The 27,753-nt window shown below is 41.1% G+C and overlaps 1 protein-coding gene and 1 long non-coding RNA gene across 7 annotated transcripts; one reads left to right on the top strand and one right to left on the bottom strand.

Annotated features, from left to right (window-relative positions):
* Positions 1 to 4,282: 4,282 nt before the first annotated feature.
* LOC109916623 (lactosylceramide 4-alpha-galactosyltransferase) lies at positions 4,283 to 23,096 on the top strand. 6 transcript variants are annotated; one of them, XM_048607818.1, is made up of 3 exons: positions 4,283 to 4,827; positions 18,924 to 18,998; positions 21,718 to 23,096. In XM_048607818.1, exon 3 carries the CDS (start codon positions 21,754 to 21,756, stop codon positions 22,873 to 22,875), a length of 1,122 nt encoding a protein of 373 aa, XP_048463775.1. In that variant the 5' UTR covers positions 4,283 to 4,827; positions 18,924 to 18,998; positions 21,718 to 21,753; the 3' UTR covers positions 22,876 to 23,096. The 6 variants fall into 6 exon arrangements, with proteins under 6 accessions (XP_048463775.1, XP_048463778.1, XP_048463777.1 ...); XM_048607821.1 differs by having other exon boundaries at positions 4,283 to 4,808; XM_048607820.1 differs by having other exon boundaries at positions 4,283 to 4,802.
* A 19-nt stretch (positions 23,097 to 23,115) lies between these two features.
* On the bottom strand, positions 23,116 to 26,775 carry LOC125485370. The gene is made up of 3 exons (XR_007264121.1): positions 26,540 to 26,775; positions 25,973 to 26,116; positions 23,116 to 23,390 (listed from the first exon to the last, which is right to left on the bottom strand). It is a non-coding gene; the product is annotated as an uncharacterized LOC125485370 (long non-coding RNA).
* Between the last annotated feature and the right edge of the window lie 978 nt (positions 26,776 to 27,753).

The following is a 27,753-nucleotide window of genomic DNA, read 5'->3' on the forward strand; positions in this document are numbered from 1 at the left end:
CTTTAGACTTGCCCAGGGAACCTCTGACATTGCCTTTGTTGCCAGACAAATGGAAAAATCTAGACAGCAACAGTAGGAACTTTGCATTCATCTACCCAACCAAAGCCTTAGAACGAGTAAATTGCATGGCTTTACAGATTCTGCTCCAAGAATTTGCATGTCTATAAAGCTTCATGCCACCATTGATTAGAGATCCAATGCCAGATCAGCTGCATAGCTCAACATTCTAAAAACTACAGCAGTATGTGTTTACCAACAAAGATATTCACAATCAAGAAAAAAAAATCATAGTGTTTAGACCAGTGGTTGTCACCAAACACTCATCTCCAAGAGCCAGACTATGCATCAGTGAAAAATAAGAGCACTAAACGAATCCCATTAAGAATGCATCCGCTGCATCTTCCAAATTCAATAGAAGGACTCGAAGACAAACACTGGTGTGCTTCTTGAAGACAAACCTACATGTATTCTGGCAAAACTCCTGTAACATCAACGGGACATAGTATCAAAAAGAGAAATGGGCTATGAACAATTGGGGTGGCACGGTGGCTCAGTGATTAGCAGTGCTGCCTCACAGCGCCAGGGACCCGCGTTTAATTCCACCCTTAGGTGCCTGTCTGTGGAGTTTGCGCATTCTTCCCGTGTCAGCGTAGGTTTCCTCCAGGTGCTCCAGTTTCCTCCCACGATCCAAAAATGGGCAGGTTAGGTGGATTGGCCGTGCTAATTTGCTGATAGTGTCCAGGAATGTGCAGCCTAGGTGGGTTAGTCATGAAAAACGCAGGGTTGCAGAGATTAGGCGGGGAGTGGTTGGTCTGGGTGGAATGCTGTTCAGAGTATCAGTGAGGACTTGATTGGCCAAATGGTCTACTTCCACACTGTAGGGATTTTATGATTCTAAGTATTACACCCGATAACACATCTGTATATCTCCTTCCAGTCTCTGAAACAGCCATTCACCACAGCTCCTTTGATTAATTGAAAGGAAATTAGTGTGGATGCTGGAAATCTGAAACAAGCATAGAAAATGCTGAAGAATTTCAGCAGGTCTGGCTGAATCAGTGGAGAAAGAAACAGAGTTAATGTTTTTATCCTTTCACCAGAACATTCCCCTTTGGTTTTTAAGCAAGTGCAGAGCAGAGGCCACGAAAATTACAGGGGAGGAGGAGAGAGAAAATGGGAAAGTATGATTCTTGTTCAGAAGACGAGTTGTTCTGTACTCAAAACATTAACTCTGTTTCTGCCTCCACAGATGTTGCCAGACCTGCTCAGTTTCTCCAGCAATTTCTGCGTTCGTTAAAGCTTGAATTACTTTCCCAACAAATTCAAAATGATTAATTGAGTATGACTTTACTTTCCGGGTATAAATCCACATGGTGCAGCAGTTGTGTTCCTAACTTTGGGCTAGATGTCTCGAGTTCAATTCCCACCTACTCCAGAAGTATACCTGAACAGGTTGATTAAAAATGTAGCCCACAGCTGCAGCTCAGTACGTTGCATTCTCACATTTGTGTCAGGAAAGCTGACACAAGTTCAAGTCCCATGATGGAAATGTAAGCAGAAATAAGAGCTCCTGTAATAAATCTGAGCTAGGTGGCTCCAGCTTCAAATTCCACCCTCTTCAAAGGTGTGTTACAGCATATCTGAATAGATTGACTAAAAATATTGACAGATCCATGCCCACTCTCTCTGTTCAACTCACATTTGTTCACTTACTCAAATAGGTTGCTCCTAATAACCAATAACTGTCCACAACAAATGTTGAGCCATCTGACCAATAATTTCTGAATTTGTCCCTCTCACACTTCTTAAGTAATTGTGTAACACTAACAATATTTCAACTCAAGGGACAATTCCTGAATTAAGAGCTTTGGAGATTTATGATTGGAGTATCAACAATGTTTACTCCTACTTTTAATATCAAGAGTGGAAACCTTTATTTATCATTCTCTCATCCTTTTATTACTTCTATTTTTGGTGCTGATAGTGTCACCTCTCAGCCAGTGGGAGGATAGATACTCCATTCCCTGTAAAATTCACCCTGTGGATTATGCTTTTTGGTGTTTCGTCTACATTTCATTTGTTGCGAGGTAACTTGAATCAATCATCAAAAAATGAGAAACAGAAACAGAAGTTGCTGGAAAAGCTTAGCAGGTCTGGCAGCATCTGTGAAAAGAAATCAGAGTTAACGGTTCAGGTCCGGTGGCTCTTTGAGATCTGTTCTTGCCCTTGTACTCTTCCACAGCACAAGTTCTGCTTCCTGCTACTAAGTAGATATGTTATTCAAGTTTTCGTGACATCTTTTCCCTCACCAGAACAGTTAATGCACTTATATACAATCAAACCAAAGAAGAAAGTAATATGATATTGCAGGAAGGGTGAACTCAAATAACCTTTTGCTAAGGGGCGTAGTTTTAAAGTGAGTGGAGGTAGATATAGGGAAGACGTCAGAGGTAGGTTCTTAACTCAGAGAGTGGTCGGGGTGTGGAATGCATTGCCGGAGAGGGTAGTGGAGTTGGCCTCATTAAGGGCATTTAAGTGGCTTTTAGATAGGCATATGGATGATAGTATAAGGTAGGGGTGGAGGTTAGATAGACCTTAGGATTAGTGTAAAGGTTTGGTGCAACATCGTAGGCCAAAGGGCCTGTACTGTGCTGTATTGTTCTATGTTCTATGTTCTAATGCCTGAATCATGTTTGAAAATGAACAAATAATTTCCATATTACCCAGCTTTTCCTTCTCACTGTACAATAGATGCAAGGGGACAACTGGGAATCTGACATTTTCAAAGAGTTGGAAATAATATGCAGAAAGCCTCCACACTGAGCAGGTAAAGATGAGTGGGATCCAAATATCCAATGGTACGAAATCCTGAAGAAGTATCAGATTCAGCACCAGACAGTCCTCTTTCCTCTGGTCAGTTCAACCTTTGAAGCCAAGGCAACCCATTCACTCATTCCTACAAAAAAAAGACTAAACCAAAAGAATTGTGGATGCTGGAAATAAGAAACAAAATCAGAAATTGCTGGAAAAGCTCAACAGGTCTGGCAGCATGTGTGGAGGGAAAGCAGATTTTCTTGTCCAGTGACCTCTTCTCAGGGCTGATTGTTTTTGAACCCATGTGTACATGTGAGTATATTTGGTGGTTTTTCCAATTGAGATTTGATGGTTTCAAAATATGGGAAGGGACACTTTTTGGTGTTTTACTTCATTAGTAAGTAGATTCAGCTACCAGTTTAAACATCAATCTTGATTACAATTTCATTACTGTTTATCTTTCTATTGATATATAGAACATGTTAATTTAACTAGTTTATTATATATATGACACTCTAGGGTACTTGTCACACTGTTTCATGTGTTTTTCTCCAGAGGTCACAACCTTTCCTATTACCTCCTCCCTCTCCTTTTCCTTAGCTCTGCTCTGCACTTGCTTAAAAACTGATGTTCTGGTGAAAGGATAAAAATGGGTACACCTGTTTAAAAGGGATGCTTCAGCCAAGAATTTTGGGGCTAATTGGCACCAACTTTTGAATGTGGCTAAACGTGTTGGCACAGACTGTGGCACTCAAATACAAATCAGAATCGATTTTCCTGAAGTGGTATATCTGAGATATTTTCTAATGTTATTACACACCTCTGGAGCGGGTGGAACCTGAACCTGGGACACCTGATTCAGAGGTAGGGGCACTACTACTGCCCCACAAGAGCTCCTAAATTGTCATTTTAAATTGGGAGATTGCACAGCAACCCCTGCTGTGCTCACCAGTCACAGAATATCAATTTTCTTTTTAATCAATCAGCTCAAGTGTAATCCCATGACAGGTAACTCAGACCTAATGGCCCAGAGGTTGGGGCACTACCACTGTGTCACAAGATCCTTTAGTTGAAGGTTTAGCCTTGAAAACCCTTTGCAGTTTCTTTAATTGGAAATTAGAGCTTTAACCTGTTGCTAGTTTGTGTTGCAATTAATTTACATACCAAGATGATGTTGGCCACTTCAAGTCCTCCTGGGAGAGGTAGCTGGAGGAGGAAAAAAACAACGCTTTAAACTCCACAATCTTCCACTTGTGACGGAAGGTGGTGAATCTGAGTAGTTAACTGCCTTTCTCTGGGGATACTGCCTGACTAACCGTGTATTTTCATCTTCCCCTGGTCTCATTTCAGATTTCCAGTGGGATCTTGATTTGATGTTTGTTTGTTGACGCGGTTGGTATCACCCCGATTGATTAATTAAAAGAGAATCTGTTTAATCCCTAAACCCCACATCAAAGCAGCAAGAAAATAAAACGGAATACTGGAATATCTCTGTTGATCCGATTCCTTGGTGAAGCGAAAAGAATGGATATGGGTTTGATCACGTTTGCTCCCAATTAGATTAACATTGAACAGCTCCCTGTAATCATAGTGAGAAGCTTTGCCAAGGTGGAATAACTCACTGGTTTCCCTGGAGAGTTTTATACTGAGCATTTGTTCTCACGCCTGAAAATGTATTAACATAAACAAAGAACGCTGAAAACACCCAGCAGGTCAAGGCAGCATGCTGGAGAGATACAGAGTTAATGATTCTTAGTAGGTGGCTTTTTACCAGAAATGATTCGCCCTCAGTTCATTGGCGCTGGCCATCCCCCCATCTCTCAGGTGTGTTTGGAGGAGCGACTTCATTCATTTGATTATGAAGTGCCATTCAGACTTTTAGCCGATGTTGTTTGCCTAGCTGCAGGCTTTCTGACCCGAGAAAACTGCAATCCGTATCGCTGTCCCGGTTTTAACACTTCAGTCGCGGGGGAGACCAGCCCCAGCAGGTAAACGTAGGTACATAAACTGAAGGTGAGCTTGATGTGTGTGTGTGTGTGTGTGTGTGTGAAGTGGGAATGCCGTACCTGAGCTCACTGCAGTCCGATGCTGAAGAGCTGCCAGTGTAGTTGAAGCACCAGCGGGTAAAATCAGCTTGGTTGCTATTGTAAGGAACTACCCGTCATGTTTAATGTGGGATTTTTCACAGGCGCAGTTCGAAATTTTGGATGTGAAATGATTGAGGTTAAACAAAGCTGTTCATCCGAATCCACTCCGGACAAACAAAAAAACCTAGGACTATAAATTCGGTTTTTTTTTAAAAAATCCCAAATTTGATCTAAATTCAGATTCTGCAGTTAGTGTAGATCCAGTCCCACCCAAGGCACTTCTCCGTTGTTAATGTGACCCATCCCTTCAATGTGGACAAAGATCTCGGTCCAATTTACAATCGCTTTATTTTCTTCCAGCTTCGTACAGCTGTGTTGCTTGGAACCGTTTTGTGATAGCAGTTTAGCAATTCTTAATTCTTCAAAGATACTGAAATTGCATTGGGCGTTAACGTCACTCAGAAATAAAATGTCGGTTCCAGGGTAGGGGTCCCTTACTACACCCATATGTAACTAAACACTCCAAACTTTAAAATTTCTTCTGTTTCTTGCACTTGAGAATGACCGATTATAAAACTCGGACTGTATTCAATAACAAACATGTGCTACCCTCTCCACATTGAGGTTAATGCCTATAAAACTATTGAGATGGCAAATTTACTAAAAGAGTAGTTTGCTGTGAATGCTTCTAACTATTTGGGCTAGATACCAAATTAATGTTTCAATGTAGATGTATAAGGATTTGATTTGACTTATTATTGTCACATGTACCTGAAGACGGTGAAAATTATTGTTTTGTGCATTAACCAGACATCAGGGTAATAGAACCAAATGCAGTGTATAATGTTACAGCTACAGAGAAAGCATAGAGAAATATCAACTCTAATATGAGAGGCCCATTCATAACTTGGCTCATTTTCAGATTACTCCATATTGGCTTGACTGGAAGTATCGTGGTTGAAGGAAACTACATGTGCATCATAACTTTCCTTCGTATAAAATGAACTCAGTTTTCCAGAAAGTGGACTTTTGACTGAGTGCATCTTTTTTCCAGGAGTGTAGTTAGGAGTACCTTGGGCAGAAGGACCCAATTTTTTTTGGGTGGACCTTTTTTGATCGTTTCCATGGCCTATTTTATTCCCCGACTCATGATGCAGACATGTAGTAACAATACTCACATATTCACATTCATGTTTGGCGTGTTTGGTCTTGCACAGCACACAAGCAGAAGTGGGAAGAGTTCATCAATATGATCGGTAATTATCACCAGCGCAATAAGTTTAATGACAGCACCCAAGGAAGGCGTTAGTTTCCTGGACATGACTGTTAAAATTGACACAAGATAAACATGAATCATAAGTTAATGGCAACAGTTTCTTTTTGTTTCAAAATTATTTGGATGCAGCAGTGCACTTGAATGATAATGTCACAACTAATGTGTTTTCACTGTGAATACCAAAAGCTGCAATATTTTAACCAGATAGATGCTACCTTTTTTTTACTGCACTTACAATCTCAATCTCCGATTTTAAATGTAACAATCATGTTCATTCCCATTTTATCCACTATTTTTCCCATACAGTAACTCCTGAACTTGTGCCACCATTCATTTGCAAGGAATTCATTACCTCCGTGATTTCCTCGTTCCCAGTTAGCTGCATTTTCCTTTGTTGATAGTTTCAACTGTTTTGTTCTCCTTTGTGGTTTCCACTTCCTCCTGCCTTGCAAATCCCTCCTTCCCAGCCTTCAGATCCTCCCCCACCACCACTATGCAGCCTCCCTCTCCCCTTGAGCTTCCTCAGGCGGCCTCAATTTACCTTTGCCCTCTTTACGCAGCCTTCCTTCTCCTTCCTCGCCCTTCATGGTCCCCATCTGCCTTGTTCCCATTATCCAGCCTCCATGCTCCACACTCGGCACACCCCCAGCCCCCACCACCGGCCCTCTTCCCCTTTAGAGGAAATGGAGCACCTGTATAGTTTTCAGGTTATTCTCTGCCGAGTGGGTGATGCTGAAAATTAGCAACTTTTTAAATTCATTCTTGCAATGTCGGTATTGCTGGTAAGGACAGCATTTGTTGCCCATCCCTAATTACACTTGTGACAGTGGTGGCGAACTCCTGTCTTGAACCACTGCTGAACATGGGCAGGGAGCTGTTTGGGAGAGAGGTCCAGGATTCTGACCAAGCAACAGTGAAGGAGTAGTTTTATAGTTACAAGTCAGGATGCAGCATGACTTGGAGGGGAGCCATGGGTTTCATGCATCATTTGCCTTTGTCCTTCTAGACGCTAGAGGTCATGGATTTGGAAGATGCTGTTGAAGAAGGCTTGATGAGTAGTTGCAGCACATTCTATATATAGTACATATTGCTGCCAATGTGTCAAATGGCAGAAGGAGTGAATGTTTAAGGTGATCTATGGGGCAATTGAGCTGCCTTGTCCTAGATAGTGTTGAGCTCCTTGAGGATATAGGACCTTTATTCTTCCGGACAAGCGAAGTGAAGGAGCTTTATTCAAGTGGTGTGAATTCCATCACTTGTGCCTAGTAGATGGTGGACAGGCTTTTGGGGAAACGGGAGTTGGTATTTGCCACAGAATTCCTAGCCTCTGACCTGTTCTTGCAGTTACATTATTTATACGACTTCTCCTGTCCCTGGTCAATGGTAATTCTAGGAAGGTGCTAATGCTGAGAGAGCTGGTGATTAGCCTGTCTTGTTGAAGAGGATCAATTTAATGCCACACACATGACTGTCAATGTCTTGTCCCTTAACCATCCAGTTATGCTGCATGCTAGCACAAGATGCTTCAGTATCTGTGGAGTTGTGAATATTTCTGATCCATTGTACAATCATCAATAAAGATCCCTACTTCTGAATGTGTGAAAGAAGGAAGATCATTGAAGCTGGAGTTGGTTGAGCCTGGGCCTCTGCCCCCAAAGAATTCCTGTGGCAGCATTCTAGAGCTGAGATGATAGAACTCCCAACAACCACATTCATTTTCCTTTATGCTAGCTATGACTCCAATCAGTTAAATTTCCATTGACTTCAATTTTCCTGGTGATCTTCGATGCCAGACTCCGTCAATTGGTGCCTTGATGTTGAGGGCAGTCATTATCACCACATGGCTATGCTTTGTCCATGTTTGGATCAACATTGAAATGAGGCTGAGAGTTTAGTGGCCTGGTGAAGCTCAAACTGAGCACCAGGTCGCAGGTTATTGCTGAGTAAGTCCTGCCTGTTGGAGATAGTTCAGAATCTCTTTGCATTCCACCCCTTCCTTTTAAAGCATTTCGTTAAAATGCCTTGCCATCCTTCTAGATGTGAAATTCCCTGACTTCTCTCAAGACAAGGTGTAATTGACACAAATATTTCTAGATGGTCACTGAGTTACATTTTCTTTGGCTTGTATGACCTTTTTTTAATAAGTAAGGGGTTGTTTTGTCTTTTTAAGATTTTAATTTGTCTGCAAGTAATTCAAGACTATGATTTGTTGTCTTCGTAGGACAAATCAGGGCAGGACTTATACACTCAATGTTAAGGTCTTAGGGAGCATTGCCAAACAAAGAGACCTGAACGTGCAAGTTCATGGTTCCTTGAAAGTGGAGTCACAGGTAGGCAGGATAGCGATGGAGGCATTTGGTACATTTGCCTTTATTGGTCAGTGCACTGAGTGTTGGCGTTGAAAGGTCAAGTTGCAGTCGTACAGGATATTGGTTAGACCACTTTTGGAATACAGCGTTCAATTCTAGTGATAGAATCCCCACACTGTGGAAACAGGCCATTTGGCCCAACAAGTCCACACTGACCCTCCGAAGAGCATTCCAACCAGACCCATCCCCCTACCCTATGCCTGCATTTTCCCGTGGTTAATGCGCCTAATCTACACATCCCTGAACACTATGGGAAAATTAGCCTGGCCAATCCACTTAGCCTGCTCGCTTTTGGACTGTGGGAGGAAACCAGAGCACCCAGCAGAAACCCAACAGACACGGGGAGAACGTGCAAACTCCATACAGACAGTCGCCTGAGGTTAGAATCAAACCTGGGTCCCTGCCGCCGTGATGTGGCAGTGCTAACCATTGAGCCACTATGTTGCTTAATTGCCCTGTTATAGGAAAGATGTTGTTAAACGTGAAAGGGTTCAGAAAAGATTTGCAAGAAAGTTGCCAGGGTTGGAGAGTTAAAGTTATAGGGAGAGGCTCAATAGGCTGGGGCTATTTTCTGTGGAGCGTCTGAGGCTGAGGGGTGACCTTATAGTAATTTATAAAATCATGAGGGGCATGGATAGGGTGAATAGCCAAGGTCTTTTTCCCTAGGTAGGGAAGTCAAAAAGTAGAGGGCATAGGTTTTAGGTGAAGGGGAGAAAATTTTAAAAGGGACCTGAGGGGTAACATTTTCATACAGAGGGTGGTGCATGTATGGAATGAATTGCCAGAGGAAGTAGTGGAGGCTGGTACATTTAAAACTCATCTGGATGGGTATATGCCTAGGAATGGTTTAGAGGGATATGGGCCAAATGTTGACAAATGGGACTAGATTTATTTAGAATATCTGGTCGGCACGGATGAGTTGGATTGAAGGGTCTGTTTCCATGCTGTACATCCCTGACTGTATGACAGTGTCTAGTGCCTTTAATCATTTTGTGGTATCATGTGAAATATCTGAAGACTGGTAGCAGGTACCTCCAATGATGGTAAGTTGGGTCCTCTGTTAGGCAATTCTGATTGAAAGTAATTGTAAATGCTTTACTTTTTTTTTGCACTGGCACGCTGGACTTAAAGTCACAGTCATAGAGTCATACAGCATGGAAACAGATCCTTTGGTCCAAACAGTCTATGTAGAACATAATTCCAAACTAAATAGTCCCACCTGCCTGCTCCTGGCCCATATCGCTCAAACTCATTCCTATTCATGTAATTATCTCAGGGTCTTCTAAACGTCGGAACTGTGCCCACCTTCACCACTTCCTCAGGAATTTCATTCCACATGCGAACCATCCTCTGTGTAAAAAAATTTGCCTCATGTCTTTTTTAAATCTCTCTCCTCTCATCTTAAAAATTTGCCCCCTAGCCTTGAAATCCCCCATCCAAGGTACAATACACCTACCATCAACCCTATCTATACCCCTCCATCCCTGTGATTTTATGAACCTTTATAAGGTCACCTCGCAACCTCCTACACTCCAGTGGAAAAACATCCCAGCCTATCCAGCCTTTTTCTATAACTCAAACCTTCCATACCTGGCGGCAACATGGTAAATCTCTTCTGAAACCTCTCCAGCTTAATAATATCCTTCCTATAACTGGCCGAGAAGAACTGAACACAGTATTCCAGAAGATGTCTCACTAATGTCCTGTACAACCTCAACATGATTTCCCAACTCCCATGCTCAAAGGACTGAGCAATGAAGGCAAGAGTGGCAAACACCTTTTTAAACATTCTGTGTATATGTGACGCAAACTTCAAAGAATTAAGTATCTGAACCCTTAGATTCCTCTGTTCTACAACGCTACCCAAAGGCCTATCATTAATTGTAAAAAAATCCTGCCCCTGTTTGTTGTACCAAAATACAATACCTCACATTTATCCAGATTGAACTCCATCTGTCATTTTTCAACCCATTGACCCATTTGATCAACATCCCTTTGTGATCTTAGAAAACCTTCTTCATTGTCTACTATACCACCAATTTTGATGTCATATGCAAACTTACTAACCATGCCGTCTATATTCTCATCTAAATCACTTCTATAAATGACAAACAAAAGACAAATTTCTTGATCATTGAGATTGGGATGTTTGGGGAACCTCCTCCAGTTAATTGTTTAAATGTCCAACGGTCATAACTGGATGTGGTAGCACTGTAAAGCATTATTCTGGTACAATGATTGGAGGGTAACTTAGTTTTGTTTGTTGCATAACATTTCTGTCTGTCAGCACAAATTGTCCTGTGTTGTAGCTTAGCTGGACTGATGCTTGGAGCTGTCTCTAGAATTCGGGAGTATCTATAATATACAGGACTTTCTTGGTGGTGGCAGGGAGGCAGTGAGGAAAGAACAAGATTCCCATTCTGTCGAACAGAATATTCCATTTACTCGTCAATCTTGTTTAGATATCATGTTTAATTTGCTATTTGTTTGAACATGAATCATTGCCCTGGGATGAAGCCCAGGTTTAAAATCACAAGCCTCCTTCCTCATTCGTTGGCATAAGGTCAAGCCTGGGATTGGATTTGCACCCGGGTTTGGGACTAGACCTTGTTAACATCTCAATGCAGCCACTGGGACCCAGGTGCATGAGCAGAGTGTTGGGACAGAGAGCAGTGCTGAAAATCAGCCTACATGTGTATAAGGAAAGCTATTGTTCCATTTGCGCAGTTTAGGGAAAAATCTCAGGTTCTTATGCATGCTGGTACAAATTTCGAACCAAACCAAATTCCTGAGATTTGGATGTTCCACTGCAAGTTCACAAGTAAAGAAACAATGCCTCTCTTGATTTCCTGAAAGAGTTCATAATGGGTACATTTTATTTCCAATGATTTGACTTGCATTCGGGAATGAATTCCATAAACATTAGGTGGGGCTTGTGACCAATTCAATATTGGACATGTGAATATCCAAAGACTTTATTGGCAGTTACCCATAAATAGAGTGTACACTGAAGTTTGATCAATAATGGTAACAGAACAATAAAAATCAACACTACTGAAAACTTCTACTGCAATGGCATTAATGTTCAACTATCTATTCTTCCACACTCACCTCCCTGATGTTCAGTAGCAGCATTGTGTACTGTCTACAAGATGCATTGCAGAAATTCAGGAGAAGTTCACGAATTTATTACAGTTTCAGTTTGCATATGTAAATTTGCTAAACTTCCAGGTGAGAAGGGATGAACTGACTCACCTTATTTATTCACCCAGGCCCTGATCACAATGCGGTTAATTTAAAATGAGCCTCTTCCCTTGAGGATACCAAACTGAATTAACTTCCTTTAAAATGAGCCAACTTAACCAGGCTTCCTTGAGTTAATGAAAAGTGAATTTATTGATTAGAAAATGTGACAAAAAACTATTAAAACAACACACACATGCATTAGAAGTAAGTGGTAAGTTCAAAAAAGTAAATTTTTTAAAAAAATTAGGTCTCTGCATTTAATCACTTGTGGGATGTGGGCGTTGCTGGCTGGCCAACATTTATTGCCTGCCCCTAGTTGCTCTTGAGAAAGTGACGGTGAGCTGCATTCTTGAACTGCTGCAGTCCATGTGTTGTAGGTGCACCTGCAATGCCATTAGGGAGGGAATTCCAGGATTTTGACCCAGTGACAGTCAAGGAACAGTGATTATATTTCCACATCAGGATGGTGAGTGGCTTAGAGGGGGATAGTGCTCTCATAGATCTGCTGCACTTGCCCTTCAAGAAGGGAATCATCATGGGTTTGGAAGGAGTTGTCTAAGGATCTTTGGGTGAATTTCTGCTATGCATCTTGTAGACAGTACACAATGCTGCTACTGAACTTCAGGAAGGAGAGTGTGGATGTGGTGCCATGAAGAATGGACAGTTGAACGTTAATGTTATTGCAGTGGAGGTTTTCAGTAGTGTTGATCTTGGTAGTTTAACAATCAATTTCAAGGTTCTTAGTTTCTCGGGTGGGTTGAGGTTCTGTTGTGATTCCTTTTGACTGTGACTGAATTCCACTTTAGGGATGAGAGAGTTCATTTACTGTCTTATTTCCTTTTGTCTGGTTCGATATCTAGTCCCTCTAACCTGAAATATAAGGATGACTAAGGAATAGCTCTTTGACTGTGACCTTCACAGCACAGTAACATGCAACCTAGGGTAGGAGACACTCAAGAACTTCAGTCCCAATATTGCCATCTGAAAAAATTGAAACTGACTTCTTAAATCCTGTACTCTGTGATGTAGAAAGGGAAAAACACAGCGTATTAGCAGTTTGGGACAAGCTCTTTCTCTCCAGATAGCCATTTACAGCTTTAAAGCCTTAATGGCTTTCTCACACAAAGTTTTGAAGCAGCTGAACAGTGAAACAGTCTAAAGAAAAACTCATGGAAAGATCACCAAGGGAAAAACAGCATGTTAATAGTGGAATCTTTTATTTTACTTCAAACAGGGTAAGAGAAACACAAAAGCAAGTAAGAACTAGAAGCTAGTCACACCTGACTGCTGAAGTCTGTTGGGAAGTGAGGATCTGTAGGAGCTGATTTGATTTCAGCTGTTCAACTGGGAACTGAACTGCAATTGGAGCTCCGAGTAAATTGTTGAAACAAAATGCCTTTTGGGCAAGATGCAAAAGCTAAATTAACGATGCAGAATGGGCTAAGAAGGCTGAAAGTTTTAAGGTATATTTTTTTAAAATGTGCTTGCAGCTCACAATATGTTACTGACATTCGGTTCCACAAATAATAGCTGCAGTTGGACAATTCAAATGATAGGTGTAATTTAAACTGAGGTTTCAGCACCAGTAACATCATTAAACCAGACTTGCTGTGATTGGGTTTCCAGAAAGCCTTTGATAAGGTGCCACACCGAAGGTTATTGTGGAGAATAAGAACTCATGGTGTAGGGCTAATATAGAAGATTGGCTAGCTGGTTGGCTGTCAGAAAACAGCATGCATAAATGGGCCTTTGTCTGATTGACGTGTGGTGTCCCACAGGGATCTCTGCTGGGGTCTCATCTTTTTTGCGTCAATAACATTTTTAAAAAAAAATTCATTTATGGGATGAGGGCATCTCTGGATAGACGAGCATTCATTGCCCATCCCTGATTGCCCAGAGGGCAGTTAAGCGTCAACCACATTGCTCTGGGTCTGGAGTCATATGTAGGCTAGACCAGGTAAGGATGGCAGGTTCCTTCCCTAAAGGCCACTAGTGAACCAAATACATTTTTGCAACAATCAACCATGGAATCATAGTCATCATTCGAGTCTTAATTTCAGATTCTCATTGAATTCAAATTCCACCATCTGCCATGACAGGTAAAGCACAGGAACGTTACACTTCACAGGATCTCAGGATTCTGATGCTGCTTTCTTAAAAAAAACTATATTGGCAGCATCCGAACGAATGCTGGAGTTGCATTGGAATTTACAGAAACAGCCCAAGCAATCCTAATTGAATTCAAAAGGATTATGCAAATAAATTTTAACAGGTGGATATGAGCAGTCAAAGCTGAAACCATGCATGAAGCTCTTAGAGAAATGATTCTGTTTGAGGAATTTCAAAACTGTCAACGTTTCACAGTAAGACCCCATGTTGAGTTCCTAAGGGTTGCAACTCCTAGATATGCTATTGATTTATGAGCTACTCCATAAACCTGAACCTTTTTTGTTACCTTCCAATTCAAAAGGGATAGACAATGGAAGAGTGAAAGAAACACATGTAGCCAGGGTAAAGAATGGATGGTTGGAATGCCTCAAGGTCTCCTTGGATCAGAAGGAAAGTGTTGAGGGTGGAAGTGAAAATTGAAGCCAAGGTGTTTCTATTGTCACCTAAGTGGTTTGTTCAGAATACTGGAATGAGGGAAACAAATGGGACTTCTTGGAGCTCGTAAGAATGCATCCGAAAAAGTCACAGATCAGCTTGTAGCTTTAACTACAACTAAGAGACCAGAGGTAAACACTGCTGTGAGTGTAAAAGAGGTGCATTGGGGACGTGAGAGAAATGAAGGGTTTTGTCAAAAGGGAAGATCATCCCTTTTTTCTTCAAATAAAGCCTCCATATCTATAACAATACAAAAGAGTGCAGGAAAAAGATTTGGTTTTCCCTCCCAGACAGTTGAATGACAGTCAATGTGTTGTTAAATGGCTAAGGGGGAGAGTATAGTTCCATTGTCCAGTGGTAGTTGGGGAATCTTAGAAATTACCTGTGGAAGAATGGGTTCTAGTTGTTCTTCCATCATGTGTGGTTACCAAAACAATAGCTAAACAAGTCCAAGTAACAGAGTTCATAGGAATACTGCAAGCCAATGCTGGAGCAGCTTAAACTCTTAAAACGAGGAGAATTCAAAAGAAGTGTTGGGCATGTTTCATTAACTGAAACTCAGGAAGCAAATCCAGGGTTAAATAAGTTAGCACAGACAGCTCACACTGAAACTGAGGCTAATGGAATTCCAAAAGGTTATTGTATTAGAAACAGAATTGTGATGAGCTCATCCTCTCAGACCTACAGATGAAAAATGGACAGTTGTTTATCAAATAGTGGTTCCACCCAGATATCGTAAAGAGATAGAACATAGAACAGTACAGCACAGTATAGGCCCTTTGGCTCACGATGTTGTGCCAATCTATTATCCTACTCGAAGATAAAACTAACCTGCATATCCTTCATTTTACTATGATCCATGTCCCAATCCAAGAGTCGCTTAAATGTCCCTAATGTATCTGACTCCACTACCACCACTGGCAGTGCATTCCACACGCCCACCACTCTCTGTGTCAAGAACCTACCTCTGACATCTCCCCTATACCTTCCTCCAATCACCATAAAATTATGCCCCTCATGATAGCCATTTCCACTCTGGGAAAAAGTCTCTGGCTATCCACTCTATTTATGCCTGTCATCATCTTGCACACCTCTATCAAGTCACCTCTCATCCTTCTTCGCTCCAATGGGAAAAACCCTAGCTCCCTCAACCTTTTCTCATAAGACCTGCCCTCCAGTCCAGGCAGCATCCTGGTAAATCTCCTCTGCACCTTCTCTAAAGCTTCCACAACCTTCCTATAATGAAGCAACCAGAACTGAACACAATATTCCAAGTGTGGTCGAACCAGGGTTTTACAGACCTGCAGCATACCATTGCAGCTCTTAAACTCAGTTCCCCTGCCAATGAAAGCCAAAAAACCATACGTCTTCTTAATAACCCTATAAACTTGGGTGACAACTTTGAGAGATCTATGGACGTGGACCCCAAGATCTCTCTGTTCCTCCACACTGCCAAGAATCCTGCCATTAACCCTGTATTCTGCATTCAAATTCAACCTTCCAAAATGAATCACTTCACACTTTTCCAGGTTGAATTCCATCTGCCACTTCTTTGTCCAGCTCTGCATCCTGTCAACGTCCCATTGCAACCTACAACAGCACTCCATGCTGTCCACAACTCCACCAACCTTTGTGTCATCGGCAGACTTACTAACCCACCCTTCCACTTCCTCATCCAAGTCATTTATAAAGATCACAGAGCAGAGGTCCCAGGACAGATCCCTGTGGAATACCACTGGTCACTGAGCTTTCCATCTACACCACCCTCTGTCTTCTATTGGACAGCCAGTTTTGTATCCAGACAGCCAAATTTCCCTGAATCCCATGCCTCCTTTCTTTCTGAATGAACCTACCATGGGGAACCTTATCAAACACCTTGCTAAAATCCATATACACCACATCCACTGCTCAACCTTCAGCAATGTGTTTTGTCACATCCTCAAAGAATTCAATAAGACTAGTGAGGCATGACCTGCCCCTCACAAAGCCATGCTGACTATTTCTAATCAAACTGTGCTTCTGCAAATAATCATAAATACTGACTCTCAGAATCCTGTCCAATATTTTGCCCACCACAGAAGTAAGACTGACTGGTCTATAATTCCCAGGGTTATCCCTATTCCCTTTCTTCAACATAAGTAACACATGAAATCCCTATGGCAGATGTGGAAATATAGAAACAGCAAGCGCCAAGACATCATAAAGACATGGTATGGTTCCGTGAAAGATTTAGTATGGAAACCTCAAAATATAAACAAACCACACCTTTGACACCCTTATCAGTTTTTGAACCGTTTAGTTGAGTGTTAAGATTGTGTAGGAACATATCTAAAAATGAAATCAGGCCATCAATATATCCTTACAATTGTGGAGATGAGAACCCAATTTTCCAGAGGCTATTCCTTTTAGGGATGATTAAAGCTAGGATACTGGTGGGAGAAGTTAGCTCTGCTTTATTTCTACTTATGGAGTACCAACTGAGATGCAACCTGCTCAAGGCTCTAACTTTCCAAAACTTTTATTTTCCCGGGAAATCAATAACAGTTTGAGCATAAAATAATTGAAGTCACTTGCTTGTCATCTGTAAACACAAGGAACTTTAGAGAGATAATATCAGACTGTCAAAACAGTGATTAAAGCCTATACCCAGAGGATTGGAATGAAGGATTAAATTTGTTACCATAGTCGTGAGATTAAAGGTCTATTAAAACTGTTTAGGGAGAAATTCTTGAACTGAAAATATACATCCTCAATGGTGGATTACATGTCCACCTTTCTAGAAAGATTCTCAGGAGCCTGTAAGATAGCTCAAGGTCAATTAAAGCTGCCAAAAGTGAAAAATGAATTAATGGAAGCAGGAGTAATTTACCTGGACATATCATATGACAAGGACAAGTGTTGCCAAAAATAGTGAAAGTGAAGACTCTAATAGAATACTCTGTTCTAAAACTAAATGAAAAAACTTGAGATGTTTAGAAATGTATGGGTTTCTCTGGCAATTTGTGCCCAATTTTAGCACAATAGCTGTAACATTTTTTCTAAAAATTCTTAAAGAAATATGCAAAAATGATATGTTAAGTAGAATGCCAGGCCGCCTTTGAGAAATTGAAGGTAATTCCTAATAACCAGTGTTAGCTGCCCCTTGTTTTTCTAGACCTTTCAATATGTAAACAGATGCTAATGATTTGGAAGTAGGTGCTGTTTTATTGCTGGATGATAAGTCAGGAGTGGAGAAACTAAATCCAATAAGTACTCTACCATAAAAAAAAGACTTTGAAATTGTTGTTGGCTCTTTATTACTTTTGAAGTCCTTCATTGAGAAGGTTAAAATTCTAAATGTGACTCTATTCAGATGGAGTCTTTTGTTCCAATTGTTTAATGTAAAGATTCATCCACATTGGAAAATATAATGTAAGTGAGAATGCCTTCTCCTGAGTGGAAAATATAGGCATGAGTTAAAAGTTTGGGAAATCCTAAGATTGTGTTGGGGGAAGGAAGGCTGCATACATACAAGTCTTGTGGCGTTGGTCATGATTTATATGTTGTGATAAATGTGTGTTTGAAATGGTGTTTCATCTTAGAAGGATGGAGGCATAAAAAGACCGTAGCTTTTCATTTTTCTGCATTTTTGATGTGGACTGAAATGGGAAAGAGGCTCTTTCAAAAAACCAAGGATTGTGGAAGGTGTTTCTGTACTTTTTAAAAGCAAGCTACCAGCACTTGCAATAACTCCTGTTTATACTGGTATTTATTAAAGCAGTTGTGGACGTTTAGTTGCAAATGAACTGGCTGCATGGGGGTCTATGTACAAAATGAGATTTGGTCAGAGATTTGGATGAGGGCTGTCTGCCACTAACTGTATGGTTGGTTTCCAGGTAGCAGAGCAGTTTGTGGATCTGAATGAGATGGTCTGAAGCCTCCTGACCTTTGCAAATAAAGGTGCTGTCTGTGTTTCTGCAGTAAAAAAGTGACCATCCAAAGCCTGAAGAAAGCCAGTTAATGAGGAACTGACTGAATTGAAGCCTCAGTACATCAAGTATCTATGAGAGTTGGTCCTAAAATTCACTACCACACCTTTCAATGACCATTCTCATGATGTAAGTGGCTGCATTAGAACAGCCCAATTGATTAGTCAGTTCCATGAAGACTAGAAAACAGAGTTAGTTCCACTGGACATGAGGAAAAGCCTTCTTTCTTACAACATCTTTTAAAGAAGATTGAATATCCAGGATTAACCAATTGCTCTCAAATTGCTTTCAGAGTCTCAAGCTTTTTTTTTATTGAACCAGATTTGTATCTTTATGAGAAAACTTAATGGACAAAATTAGTCTAGGACCATAAGTTGAGTCAGAAGTGGTAAGTTAACACAGCATGGTATCTACCACTAACTCCCCATGTTATTTGGTGGCGCATATCTAATATTGAGCTTCTCTAGTAATGTTTCCACAGAACAAAGTGTTGTTCATAGCTCTCTGTAAACTGTAGCATTTGTTGATATTATTTGCTGTTCTTTCCACTTGAATATAGTCTGAACATCTTCAGGGGGATGGACCCGGAGCTGATGTTTGCTTCAGAAGCTCTTGCAAGGCAGTGAAGATTTGGGTAGGAAAATGTTGCAGTCTTTGTTACTAAACTTGACTCTTTCCCTTGTCCGTTCAGAACTGGTCAAAGCTGGAAGTATTTATTGGACAGATTTGAGTTGTAAGGTGGCAGCTCGATTCAGAATGTACCATTACACAAGATGCATGCATGTGGTACACAGATAACCTTTGGATTATGCTCTGTCTGGATAAGGTCCTAATTGGATATTAGCAACTCCCTCTTTCCATTAAAGCTGAAGAAAACTCTGTGATGGTTAGATTTAAGGACGAGGATCTGGCCATGAGAGCCACCAGTCTTTATTTGATTGAGCTCTAGAATGAGAACCCTTGATTAAGCCTTTATTCCCTGTCGCTTGTAATTAATTGGCTAATGACACCTAGTAGAATTTGGGTCTTAATTCTACATTGAACAAACTCCACTGGTACGTAGACTGCTAAGTTTCAATGTGTGGAACCAGGCTGCTCTTGGCTTTACCAAAATTCGCACTAGACTTCTCCCCAGTAATAATAAAGAACTATGAGGGCTGGGGTTGTCAATTCAACTTGTCATTGATTAAAGTTTATAATTAAAATATAGACAGCCCTAAAAGATCCTGACTAGTTCCAAACCATTTTGGGCATGAGTGTTTTTACATGTTTCGTAGAATTTAGTAAGTTTACCATGAATGATAATGAATAAGGCAGTGGATTTAATCAGTCAACAGCAAGGCACTAGCTGGTGACTTGAGGCTCACTGAGCACTTCTGAATTTGGGTGCCTGCCTGCAAAGTATTGCTGCTTATTAAACTTACCGGCACTCCATCTGTGCAGGATTGGTGGCATCTCTGAAAACTAGAGAGGGTTCAGAAGACTTTTACCCAGGATGTTGCCAGGTATGGATGGTTTGAGTTATAAAGAAAGGCTGGTTAGGCTGGGACTTTTTTTTTTACTGAAGCGTAGGAGGTTGAAAGGTGACCATATAGAGGTTTATAAAATCATGAGGGGTATAGATAGGGTTAATGGTAGGTGTCTTTCCCCTAGGATTGTGGGATTTCAAGACTAGGGAACATATTTTTAAGGTGAGAGGAAAGGGATTTAAAAAAGACATGAGAGGCAATTTTTATACATAGAGAGTGGTTTGTATGTGGAGTGAACTTCCAGAGGAAGTGGTTAATGCGGGCACAGTTACAACATTTAAAAGACACTTAGATAAGTATATAAATAGGAAAGGTTTGGAGGGATATGGGCCAGGAGCAGGCAGGTTTGGAATTATATTCAGCGTGGACTGGTTGGACTGAAGCATCTGTTTCCATGCTGTGTGACTCTATGAACAACAGCTGAGCAGTCGCAGACTGGCAAGGTGATATATGCTTAGAGATAGCAGGAACTGCAGATGCTGGAGAATCTGAGATAACAAGGTGTAGAGCTGGATGAACACAGCAGGCCAAGCTGCATCAGAGGAGCAGGAAAGCTGACCCGAAACGTCAGCGGTCAGCTTTCCTGCTCCTCTGATGCTGCTTGGCGTGATATATGCCTAATTGGTTTAAGAACCATGATCATCTTACTGATATCCTTTTCTGTTATCATCTAACTGGCTTTCTGAGATGTCAGTCACTTGTGGGAGCATCTTATTACTGAATTTCTCTGTTAGTAATGAGCTATAAAGTTAGTTTACTAAGATAATGAGGTACCACAGGGTGAATTTTTGTCTCTGCTCATTTTTAATTGATGCATGGAAGTGTCTTGGAGAGTTTTGGGACCTAACATATGCCTTAAAGAACAATTGTTAATGGCTATTTGTTTCTATAGCCTTGTGTGAATCTGTTCAATGAGTAACCACCATGTTAACCAACCTACAAAAATAAAAATCTTGATTAGTCAAGCCATGTTTCACTCTGGGTTGTCCAATAGTGCCATCAGCTCACATCATAACAACTTGGCCAAATCTTTGCCAATTCTTTGAAAATGAGATTCCACCTATGCAATCTTCCATACAATGGTCGGCTTCTTTCCAGGATGTTCTGAACTCTCAGATTCCATAGTTATGTTAGCTTAAATACATCAGAACTGACATTCCATGTGGCTGAATTCTGGGCATTTGATCAGTTAGGAGTGAATCATTTAGGGTTAGATGGCCTAAACGTATTTAACTGCTCAGGAATCTGACTCTGTTTCAGCTTGCCTGTGCCTGTCTGGAATATAGCCTTTATATTTGAACTTCCTTCCTGTTGATACTGCTTCCAAGTCCATAGTCACTGCAATACACCAACCAAAAATGATGCTTGACTCCTTCGCAATTAAACACTTTAAAAGTTACTTTCAAAAGCTTTAAAACACACACTCCTCAAACATCTTTAAAGTAATCAACATTTACTGTTACTGCTTCTAGGTCAAAAACCATCACAGAAGTACCTCATGATCTCAGTCCCAGCTTTAATCCTGATCCTATTTGTAAAACCCCAAGTGAATCCCTGTGAATGTCCACCAACTGTATCAAGAGAAATATAATAAGTGTACAGTTCGCAATTTCTTCTTGCGATATACTTTCAAATGTTGTTCTGTTTGAATATATAAGGTGGATTATATGATTTTTATTGCGTTTTCTGTTTTCTCTCAATAGCATAATTGCCATTTATTGAATTTGCTTTTAGTAGTTGCTAATTTTGCTCTGCTTTTATTTATTTTTTAAAAAGTGTTAATAACTTGGAAAACCAAAGATAATATTTGTCTTTTGTCTGCAGAAGAATCTACGTTGAAAATTTGAACATTGTTTCGCAATGGTTACAAAAATGAGCCAATTTTCCATAAAGTCATCTAATGACAAGCAGAAGCAGCAGCAGAATTTCATTAAGAGATATTTAGTATCAAAGAATAAAGCAAAAAATAATTTATGGTGTAAGTTATGGATATATAGTTTGATTTTGCTCAAATTGGTATCGTTGACATTAATGCTGTACTACAGAGGTGGTGCCCAAAGTCTACCTATAAAATATAGGTTAGCCAATAACATCAAATGTCCATCCATTGACTTCAATAATGGTACAGATGGTGACTACCATGCTTACGATAATACAACTATTTTCTTTGTGGAGGTCTCTGACCGAACTAATCCCACTTTTTTGTCCTTGTGTTCTGTGGAATCTGCAGCAAGATCTCATCCCAGGGCCAAGATTGTCTTTTACATGAAGGGTCTTTCAGCTGCAAAAGCTAAAACCTTTGGGATTTCCTTGCTAAACTGTTTTCCTAATGTTGAGATCAGGCCATTAGACCTGAAAGATCTTTTCGCAGACACTCCATTGTCTTTGTGGTATTCCAGACTGCACCAGTGGTGGCAACCTTATCTAATACCAACCATCGCTGATGCCTGCAGACTTGTCCTTTTGTGGAAATACGGTGGGATTTACTTAGACACGGACATTATTGTTCTCAAAAATCTGTTCAATCTCACCAACAGCCTTGGCAAAGAAGAACGGTATTTACTGAATACAGCCTTTTTGTCTTTTGATCGGGGCCATGACTTTATTGGAAACTGTTTGAAGGATTTTGTTGAGCACTTCAATGCATGGATCTGGGGCCACCAAGGACCCCAGTTAGTAACCCGTGTTCTTAAAAAGTGGTGTCAAAAGAAGAGCATAGCCAAGATTCAACAGTGCAAAGGAGTGAGGGTGTTACCTCCTGAGGCTTTCTATCCAATTCGTTGGCAGGACTGGAAAAAATACTTTGAGGTAATGAGCAGGTCTGAGGCTCAGAGGTTACTGAAAAATTCTTATGCGGTACATATATGGAATAAAATGAGTCATGGAACTTCGTTTTCGAGGGGATCGAAAGTGATGATTGACCAACTGTGCTCAGTTTACTGTCCTATCTCGTATCAAATAATGAGGTGGCAGCAAAACTAGGAACACTGAAAATATAGCAATGATTACAACATGACTTTAAAGATGGATTTAAAAATTGAAATCAAACCATATCAGGTGTAAGATTTGACTTTAAGGGTATGCATTTTGAAGTTGTGCCCCATTTTTAAATGACCATGCGTGTTTCAGGATAATGAGCTGTTAAAAGTGGATGTATAATTGTAATACCAATAAATGCTGTCATTTTGAGGACCAAATATCAATATTGAGTCAATAGAAAAATCTTTTTAAGTCTTTATAAGAAAAAAATTGCAATTTTGACTGACAAATAGATGTTTAACATTGTCATGTTCGCCAGGACTGAGTGAACAATCTCTTCAGAGGCCATCAGAAGCAGGAGTGGACCATTCAGCTGCTCAAGCCTGTTTCACCATTCCACTCAGTTAGGGTTGATATTCCACCCCAATTGCAGCTTTCTGCGTGATCCCCATACTCTTTAGTATCCAAAAATCTTTTGATCTCGGCCTTCAATCTTCTCACTCAGCATTCATAGTCCTCTGTATAGAATGCATAAGATCCAAAAATTTTTAAATGAGATTCTGTTTTTGAACACAGTACCTCTTATTCTGGAACTTTGACTCTTAGTTCCAGAGCCTCAGCCAGCTGTAACATTTTTCATTGAGATTTCTTCCTTATTTCAAGGAACATAGGTCCAGTCTCTTCTCATAGGACAACACCTCCCTTCCAACAATTGGTCTAATGTACCCTGTTTTTTAAATATTCACTGACAGGGTTGAGGGTGTAGGTGGGGAAGACAACACTATTGTCCGTCACTAAGTTCAGTTGATTCTATGGGAGTTGTGTATAGTCACAGTGCTTTTAGCAATGGAGGTACACTCACTCTGAGCTTACGATATACCTCCTTTTGCTAAGGAAATCAAAATTGTATACAGTATTCCAAGTCTTGTGAAATTGCAGTAAGAATTCTTCACTCTATTACTCCAGTTTCTTTGTGAAAAAAGAGGCCAATATAACATCTGTTTTCCTAATTGTTTGTTGTACTTTTTATGTTCACTGATTCATGGATGAAAAGCACCCAAGTCCACTTGAATATTAACATTTCATAGAGCTACAGAGCACAGAAAGAGGCCCTTTGTCTGTTGCATCTGCACTGGTTATCAATTACCTATCCACTCTAGTCCCATTTTCTAGCACTTGGCTTGTAGCCCTGAATGCAATGGGGTTTCAAGTGTTCATCTAAACGCTTCTTAAATGGTTCTTGAGGATTCCTGCCTCTGCCACCCTTTCAGGCATAGAGTTTCAGATACCAACCACACTCTGGGTGGGGGGAAAAAAAAATCAGTCCTCCTTTAATCCACTCTTGACCTCCTTTCTCCTTATCTGAAATCAATGCCCCTGGTTATTGACCCCTGCACTAAGGGGAATATTTTCTTCCAACCTGCCTGAAATATGCCCTTCATAATTTTGTATACCTCAATGAAGTCCTCCCTCAGCCTTCCCTGTTCCAGGAAAACATCCTGAGCCTATCTAGTCTCTCTCCATTGCTGAAATACTCCAGCCTGGGCAACATGCTGATGAAAACCAAGAGAACTGCGGATGCTGTAAATCAGGAACAAAAACAAAGTTGCTGGAAAAGCTCAGCAGGTCTGGCAGCATCTGTGGAGGAGAAAACAGAGTTAATGTTTCGGGTCCGGTGACCCTTCCTCAGAACTGATGGTGGCAGGGAAAACGTAGTTTATATGCAGAAAATAGTGAGGTGGGTGGGGTAGGGAGTAAACGATAGGATAGAGCCCAAAGAGAGAGAAAGACAGTTGGACAGACAAAGGAGTTGCTAACGATCAGGCTGGGAGGGTGAATAGATGTTAATGGGGACTGTTAGTGACTAACAACAGGGGGTGTGTACTGGCAGGCTATGTGGTAACAAGGCCTGGTGTGTGGGGTGGAGTCTGGGACATGGGAGAGTTTAGCTCCTAAAATTATTGAACTCAATATTGAGTCTGGAGGGCTGTAGGGTCCCCAAGCGGAAAATGAGGTGTTGTTCCTCCAGCTTGTGCTGGGCTTCACTGGAACACTGTAGCAAGCCGGAGACAGAGATGTTGGCCAGGGAGCAAGGTGGTGCATTGAAGTGGCAGGCAACAGGTAGTTCAGGGTCTTTTTTTGTGAGCAGAATGTAAATGTTCTGCGAAGCAGTCGCCAAGTCTACGCTTCATTTCCCCAATGTAGAGGAGACCACATTGTGAGCAGCGAATACAGTAGACTAGATTCTTGGAAGTGCAGGTGAAGTGTTGCTTCACCTGGAAGGTATGTTTGGGCCCTTGGATACTGGGGAGGGAGGAGGAAAATGCGCAGTTGTTGCACCTGCGCCGGTTACAGGGGAAGGTGCCATACGGCTATGGGGAGGTGTTGGGGGTGAAGGAAGTGTGGACCAGGGTGTGCCGGAGGGAACGGTCCCTGCGGAAGGCAGACAAGGGAGAGGAGGGGAATATGTGTCTGGTGGTGGCATCTTGCTGGAGGTGGCGGAAATGGCGTCTGATGATCTTCTGGATGTGGATGCTGATGGGATGTTAGGTGAGGATAAGGGGAACGCTATCGCTGTTGTGGGAGGGAAGAGAAGGGGTGAGGGCAGAAGTGCGGGAGATGGGTCGGACCCGATTGAGGGCCCTGTCGACAACGGAGCTGGGGAATCCTCGGTTGAGGAAGAATGCGGACATTTCGGAGGCTCCCTTGTCGAAGTTGGCCTCATCTGAACATATGCGTCGGAGACGGAGAAACTGAGAGAATGGGATGGAGCCTTTACAGGAAGTGGGGTGTGAGGATGTATAGTTCAGGTAGCTGTGGGAGTCGGTGGGTTTGTAATGGATATTAGCGGCCAGTCTATCCCCAGAAATGGAAACAGAAATGTCGAGGAAGGGAAGGGAGCATGCTGATGAATCTTTTCTGCACTGTCTCTGGTGCAATCACATCCTTCCTATTGTATAGCAACTGGAATTGCACACTGTACTCCAGCTGTGATCTAATTACCACCTTTATACATCTCCATCATTCCCATTCTAGTATTCAATGACTCTACGAATAAAAACAAGTGCCCCATATCTCCTCTTAAATACCCTTTACCTACCTGTTTCATTGCCTTCAAGGATCAATGGGTATGCGCACCGGGGTCCCTCTGATGCTCTGTGCTTCCTAGAGTCCTACCATGCATTGACGACTAGTAAGGGAGTCCACACACTCTTCAGATGCAACAGACATTGATTGGAGTTATCTATAGGCCACCAAATAGTCATGTTATTATGGAGCATGGTATTAATCAGGAGAGGAGAGAAGCATGTAACACCTTTACCATGGGTAATTTCAATTGAGCACCGAAGCTGTGTGGGGTGCATTTCTGAAGTGCGTTTGGGGTGTTTTTCTAGAGCAGCATGTTGAGCCAGCTTGAGGATGTGCTATTTTAGATCTAGTACTATGTAATGAATAAAGGCTAATTAATAATCTTGTTGTAAAAGAAACCTTCAGGAATATAAACTTAAGTCAATTCTCAGAAAAAAAAAGATAAAAAGTCTAGAAACTTGAACACTAAGTGCCATTGACATAGGTTGTAAATAACTGAGGGCCAAGAACTGACACTTGTGGTATTTTACTTGCCAAACTAATATCTACCAAATGTAGTCCCCAAATAGTTGCTTACCCTGTATTCATGATGTCATCATGCCAGTGGTTTCAGCACAGGGAGGTCTCTTGATCCGGAATGCATTTCCTCCCCCATTCATCTCTTTTTCTCTCGCTCTCTCGCACTTCTGTCCCTTTCTGTCCTGGATTCCCACTTTGACGCAAATTCTCAGTTACTCACTCTGTGTCAGCAAAGTCTCCTTCACTCTGACCATAAGGGTTACTCTGACCAAATGCTTTGAAAGAGCTTTTCATTTCTTTCCCCTTAAGATTATCAACAAAACATCTGCATTACTTATTTTAACAATTAGCAAACACTACCCAGCAGCAGCAATGCAACATAAATGGAAGTGGGAGGGATATAAATTAAAATGGATTTGGAGGGGGAAATAATGCATTCTAATCCCCACAGTACCCACCTAACAGTGCTGAAAACAACAAGTGCTGGAGATCACAGCAGGTCAGGCAGCATCTATGGAGAGACAGCAAGCTATCATTTCAAGTCTAGATGACTCTTCATCAGAGCTGAAGGTGCTTTTCTTAAACAGGGAGCTGAGTCACTTAGTTTTTCTTAACGTCCTGCTACAGTAATCAACAACTAAATCAGTGTTTTATAGATAACTGCTGATATCAGGCAGCTACCTATTCAACTCGGTTATTTTAGCTTCCTGAAAGGCAATTGGTTCTAAGTCTAATTCTGGCTTTAACTTTGTAATTAAATTTGTAAAAGATTTACCACTTGAATTTCTACTTTGATTCATTGTCCAGTAATTCATTCTGTCTCTGTCTCACTCTGACTATCTCCCTCAGTCTGTCCATTAGGTTTACTCAGTAAGAAAGTAGAAACTCTTTGCCTTTACTGATAAGTGAGCTCACTCTCCTTGCCTATGACTTCTTTCCTCCTCTGTGCTAGTTTAGAAATTTATGTTTTTCAGAATTACTGGGGCTGAACCAGTCTTTAACAGCTATTGCTCAACAAGCCATTAACTGTGACTGTGAAGTCATTTTTGTTTCTCATACTCAATTGAGCAATTCCAGTCAGGGCTCCCACGCAGGTCTAAATCCTCTTACCCAAGAAGGAAACTGCTTTATAACTGTAAGTGAATTGCTCAATTGCAGACACAGTGCTTGATTTTACACAAGATTAACTCTTTAAACTTAAAGCTTTCTCCTTTCCTTTTCTCCAGACTCCATATTAACTGTTATGGACCAGACCCTCTCAAAATACATTAA

The sequence above is a fragment of the Rhincodon typus genome, chromosome 18, assembly GCF_021869965.1.
Source record: "Rhincodon typus isolate 14 chromosome 18, sRhiTyp1.1, whole genome shotgun sequence".
In the NCBI taxonomy this organism is placed as follows: Eukaryota; Metazoa; Chordata; class Chondrichthyes; order Orectolobiformes; family Rhincodontidae; genus Rhincodon; species Rhincodon typus.

Coding starts and splice junctions, on each gene's coding strand:
- LOC109916623 (XM_048607818.1), top strand. CDS start 21,754: ATGGTTACAAAAATGAGCCAATTTTCCATAAAGTCATCTAATGACAAG.